The sequence below is a fragment of the Primulina eburnea genome, chromosome 12 (genome assembly GCF_022965805.1).
Source record: "Primulina eburnea isolate SZY01 chromosome 12, ASM2296580v1, whole genome shotgun sequence".
NCBI classification, from domain to species: Eukaryota; Viridiplantae; Streptophyta; class Magnoliopsida; order Lamiales; family Gesneriaceae; genus Primulina; species Primulina eburnea.
Genome location: NC_133112.1, coordinates 6,852,560 through 6,858,564, shown reverse-complemented (window position 1 = coordinate 6,858,564; position 6,005 = coordinate 6,852,560). Strand labels below are relative to the sequence as shown.

General features: G+C 29.3%; 1 protein-coding gene across 1 annotated transcript; it reads right to left on the bottom strand.

Moving 5' to 3' along the window:
• Window positions 1–4,158: 4,158 nt before the first annotated feature.
• Window positions 4,159–5,796, bottom strand: LOC140807589 (EG45-like domain containing protein). The gene is made up of 3 exons (XM_073164514.1): window positions 5,615–5,796; window positions 5,180–5,486; window positions 4,159–4,388 (listed from the first exon to the last, which is right to left on the bottom strand). Exons 1-3 carry the CDS (start codon window positions 5,790–5,792, stop codon window positions 4,382–4,384), a joined length of 492 nt encoding a protein of 163 aa, XP_073020615.1. The 5' UTR covers window positions 5,793–5,796; the 3' UTR covers window positions 4,159–4,381.
• Between the last annotated feature and the right edge of the window lie 209 nt (window positions 5,797–6,005).

Genomic DNA, 6,005 nt, shown 5'->3' with positions numbered 1-6,005 from the left:
TAGGAGAATGGTAAAATTGGAAAAATAGGATGGATTAAGAGTGAGATAAATAATCTTAGGGGGTGAGGAGGGATTATTTTAACCCACATAATATAACCTAATCATTCATAGTAGGGATTAACTTAGTTATTAAATAAAAAACGTACCAAACATGATATTAGGTGGGCTAAAAAAAATAAACCCACCTAATCAAAGCAACCAAACGTAGATAGATAACGAGCATTTAACATGATTTGAGTGTGGTAGTCATTAAATTGGGAAAATATTGATTGTAACCTCCATTTTTTTTAAGAGTAGATCTCTTGTGAGACGGTCTTACGAATTTTTATTTGTGAGACGGGTCAACATTATCGATATTCACAATAAAAAGTAATACTATTAGCATAAAAATTAATATTTTTTCATGGATGATCCAAATAAAAGATTCGTCTTATAAAATACGATCTGTGAGACCGTCTCACACAAGTTTTTGTCTGTTTTTAATACTAAAACACTTTTTGTCGCTAATTATCTTTGAAGGTTTAACATGTTATAGATTTTGATTTGGTCCATTTTGGTTACATCAATATCGAATTCTATATAACCCTGAAAATAATTATTGCTAATTAACAATTTATGGACAAAAATGTCAAAAGATATATTCTTTCAAATTTTACATCACCGAGTTGTGACTTTATGCAATCATCAAGATTCATCAATTTCCATTCCATAATCTCTATTCTTTTTTTTTTCTTTTTCTAATTTGTTCTAGAAACTTTAATCTTATTTATTTTTTTTTCAAAATAACAATATTTATGCATTATACTGAACATGCGCTTGGTTGCTAGTTTAATATTAATTATTTGGGTCTCTAAGCTTAAATAAATGTTACATATTGACTACTTGCCGTTATCTTTAGCCACAAAATTAACGATAACAATAAAATTTATCATATTTTAAATTTTATGGACCAAAAATATTATATTTAAATTTTAGAAATAAAATTATTATTAATAAGGATAAGCATGTTAAATAAAATATAAATATATTTATTTTGTGTTATTTTATTACTCTATATCTACAAAAAATTTCAACAAAAAAGATCATAATAAATTTGTTAAATAAAATATAAATATTTTTTATTTTGTATTATTTTATTACTGGATTAAATAAAGATAGATTAACAGTCAAATATTTATCGTTAAAATTTTAAGTTGTTTTAATAATCATTTTGACCCGGTTTAAGATCCAATTTTATGGATAACTATTTGATTAATAAAATTGGATCTTAAACCGGGTCAAAATGATTATTAAAATATCTTAAAATTTTAACGATAAATATTTGACTATTAATCTATCCTTATTTAATCCACTCAGCCAAACACACCATATATCTACAAAAAAAATTTCAAATAAAAAAGATCATAATAAATTTGAAGTCAAGAAATCTAGTTTATTCTTTAAAAATACATTTTTATATTTATATTTTTATATAAAAATAAATACTTTTTAATTGAATCGTATAACATATATCCTTTTAATTATAAATAAATTTGAATAATGTCAAATAATTTGTTTAACATTATTAAAATAATGTACAAATTTTTTTGCTAAAAAAAAACAAATTTTTGTCAAAACATTCCTCCTTTTCATTTCACCATAAGAAGTCACATGGTGGAAGTTTTGACGGTGATGGTCATGATCATCATCACAATAGCTCAAGTCGCACATACAAGCCAAGTCATACCCCTTATCAACTGTTCGAGAAAGGATAAATCTGGAGATATAATTTTTGTTAATGAACTTTCACAATTTATTGATGTGCATTTTAATATATGTTATTGTAACTTACTCATTATAAACATCTTAATTTTGACATCATTTTTTTTTTTTTTAAAAGAGAAATTATCAAGGTAAAAATTTATATCTAAGTTTTGGTGATCACAAACTAAACTGATCTAACTTAAGCTCATATCAATGTATATTATTAAACTGAACCAACAGATCAAGTTGTTTAACTATTTCAATCTGATAGAGTTTATTCATCGACACAACCAACAGACCGTCTCACAATAAACCTACTCATATTCGACATGTGTTATTCCTCCTCATTTCCCTTTACTTGGAATGTCGCTATGTGCACAATGCATTGTATTATCCGGATAATTCAAATCGAAGATATAGTTACGAAATCGGATATAGTTGTAATTTTGGTATTTTATATTTGTTTGTTTGCGATTCGGTTATTTACATTCACAAATTTCAGTTTTTGTTATGTATATTTCAATTTTTGACGATTTTAGACTTTTTCTTTAGAAAAGTGTTGATGTATAACTGCATACATCAATGTTGTATCGATATCACACCAACACCGTGTGAAAATTACTAAAATTGGAAAAAAAATTAAAAAAATAACGACAAAAATTGATATTTGATTTGATTATATAAAAGACTAAAATTATAAAATACAAAGAGGATCAAAATTATAATTAAGAAAGAAACTAATGATCAGTTCCCACGATTTAGATTTGTCACGTTTCATGAGCAAAGTTGATCCCAAACATTCTTTAGTGGAAGGTGATGTATTGAACCACTTACTCTGGTGGATAACAACTAGCAATTGATAGAAGTCTGACTCAGAAAACAAATTTAAGTGAACAATATTTAAGCTGTTTTTGAACTTTCTGTTATGAATAACGAAAATATTATGCTAATATGCAATGTAGATATAGATCGATTAGCTCATTTGATCATCATCCGACGGTCCTGATCATACCCACTTCTAAATCATCACACCTCTTCAGTCGTGACCATCAGTGGCGGAGCCAGGAATCTGGCGCTAACCGGGCTAGAATTTTAAACTCTAACATCTTTTAATATTTTAAATTGATCTACCCGGACTAATATAAAATCTATCCAAAATTATACAAAAATTTAAATATTAATTTTTTTAAAAAAATTGGACCGCCCGGGCTAAAACCCGGGTACAAGAACAGAAGATTTTATTGGATTGATTTTCCAATGTTGGACGAGCTTTCATAATTTCTTACTTGGACCTTAATGACTTAATTATTAACTTTAAATAGTTAATTTCTCTAAACCGAAATCGGTTTTGAGCAAATTAATATTATAGTTTAATTTGAAAACTATGTACTCGAAACTCAGATCTCAATTTTCAATTAAATTTTAAATTTTATCGTACGAACAATATTTGATTAATTTTCGAAGATTAATGAGTCTCAAAACCCATTTTTCGAACAATCATGTGATAACGGTTAATTATCTCACATCGGTAGGATAAATAACCTAAGAATTGTATATATTGACTTGGACAATCCTCCCCCCCTGAGCTAACTTTTGGAGTCATCACGCATAAATGATTAAATGGTTTCTTTCACAACCATTGACTTGGCCATCTGTGTCAAAACGTGTACGTCCCTCTCATTTCACACCATGTCCTTTTAGTAAAAAGAACCAATTTATTTAATCTTTGTTGTATATATCTTGAACAGAATATTTTATTTTTATATTATTTTGATATATTGATATTATCAATTTAAATTTTTGTCTTTCTAGATTATAAGATTTGGTTCAATTTATCTCTAGATATTAGAAGAGGATTTGTTTTTAATTTGGAATTTATGTTTGGTTTTTCGCAGAGAAAAAATTACGAAAGCTGAACATTTGTTTGATCAGAAGTTTTCGTGTGATCGGTTGATCACTTTGCTGTGTTGCTGACTGTGTTGAAGATACTCGAAGGACAACATTCATGTGGAGTGTTGCTTGAAGTGTTCTCGGCAGTTTTTTGTTTTATGCGACACAAGATTTGTATTTGTGGTTTTATTGGTTGATTTCAGATGAAATTTATTTTCTTATGTTAAATTTTTTATGCTTGTCACAAGTTGGTTTTTGTAAACGATTAACAAATTTTCTAGTGATATTTTTTGTCATGAGATATCGAACAAATATTTACATTTGTACATAATTTAAATTTTACACGTGTGTTAAATAATTTATTCCGCTGTATGTTATGAACGGTGATGACAATACCGATACACAACACTATAATCTGATACACACAGTATACTGTTTATCCACTTTTATGTGAAACAAGCCCTTTCATATCTTCGTAATTATATCTATCATGGAAGTTTTTGCACAATTGTCAAAAATTATCTTGACAATAACCATTTTACATTAACGCCTCAAAAGTTTATGCAATTTTGAAAGTAAACCCTTTTTTTGTCTATAATCAAGATAATAATTAGATAGTATAGTAATAACTAAATAAGATCCTTATCTATAATTATATACTAATAAATTGAAGCTAGCCAAACTACAATGACTCTCCTCCTCCTAAAATGTACTCCAAAAAATCAGATACTTCAACCCAATTTTCAAATCAAATCCTGCACAAAACAAAGAAAACAAATTATAAGTTCATGAGGTTATATAAAGAATATTGGAACTGCTGTTTTCATGTCATTTCAAAGAACATATATATTACAAACCATGATGATTATAATAAAAGATGTACATAATTACCAATTTTTTTTCCCTATGAACATCATTTCACTACAATTACTGATAAAGAAATCTAATTTGAATAGTTGGATGAACAAAACCAACAAGTCTTTTTCTTTCGTGTAAGAGCGTTCAAGGAAGACAAAAACTTGTGTGAGACGGTCTCACGGGTTGTATTTCGTGAGACAGATATCTTATTTGGGTCATCCATGAAAAATTATTACTTTTTATTCTAAGATTATTACTTTTTATTATGAATATCTATAAAGTTGATTTGTCTCACAGATAAAGATTCGTGAGACTATCTCACAAGAGACCTACTCGATGAAGTATTCTCTGTTCGAACAAACACTTCTTAATCTATAGAAAATATCTAATTTTAATATATTTTCTCCAGATTTATATCTTTATAATAAAAAAAATTGAAAAATCACAATTGTTACATAACTTATATATTGGTCACATTTCAATTGGCAACTTTATTATATATATATATTTTTAATGAAAATATTGTTGGTGTGATATTATTATACATGTTTCAAATTCGCTGAGTTGCTGACGTAATTGCATAAAAACAAATATGAGAGACTAAAACAGAAATTGAATTAACCAAAATTTTGAAAAAAGACAAATATACAAAGAAAAATGGATTAATACATGCAGAATAAAGACTTACTGAAGAAACTCGACATTCAAGTAGTCGACGTACGGAATGGGGTTTGCGAGCGCCTCGAAAGCTACATTGGACAACACTAGGCCCGTTCCATCAAAACTGGGCCTGGAAACCGAAGTTTCGGCCCGATCCACGATCTTGATCTGTATCTGGCTGCCCGGGATGCAAGTCCCCGGATCGACGGCGCTGATGCATCTCACCAAATACTGCCGCCCACAGGCGGCGCTGTTGTCCCACAGTCCCTCACCCACGGCGGCGAAAAGGCCGCTGGTCGGGAACTGAGAGAAGTCATCGCCGTAACATGCCGTGGCTGCGCGCGTTTCATCAAGAAACGTAAATCAAAGCAGCATCATTATATTAATCCCCCCGTGATTGATTGACACACATATATCAATTTCTGATTTAGAGATTTCGTGATTTGTGATCGGTGAAACTTACGAGTGTACGGTTGGTAATACACGCTGGCTGTTCCCACGTCGGCACCGCCGAGCTGAACATGGTGGCGGAGGAGGAGGAGGAGGACGGAGAGCCATATGCGGAGATGAGACATCCTAAAATGGCAATAAATTTGATTGAGAATATAATATTTACAAATATCATATGCCATTTCTATCATAAGAATTATCGTCAAATTTTTTATTTTTTTTAATAGTCCGTGGATTGATGAAAATAATATTGACATGACTAATTTCTTGGAAAGTTTTCATATTTTAGATTATAATTTTTTGTCGTTTGATCTGATTGAATAAGTGAAATATAAAAGATTAATATCAAATCTTAACATATAATATTATTTTTGCTAACCAGCAAATAAACACACATCCTCGGA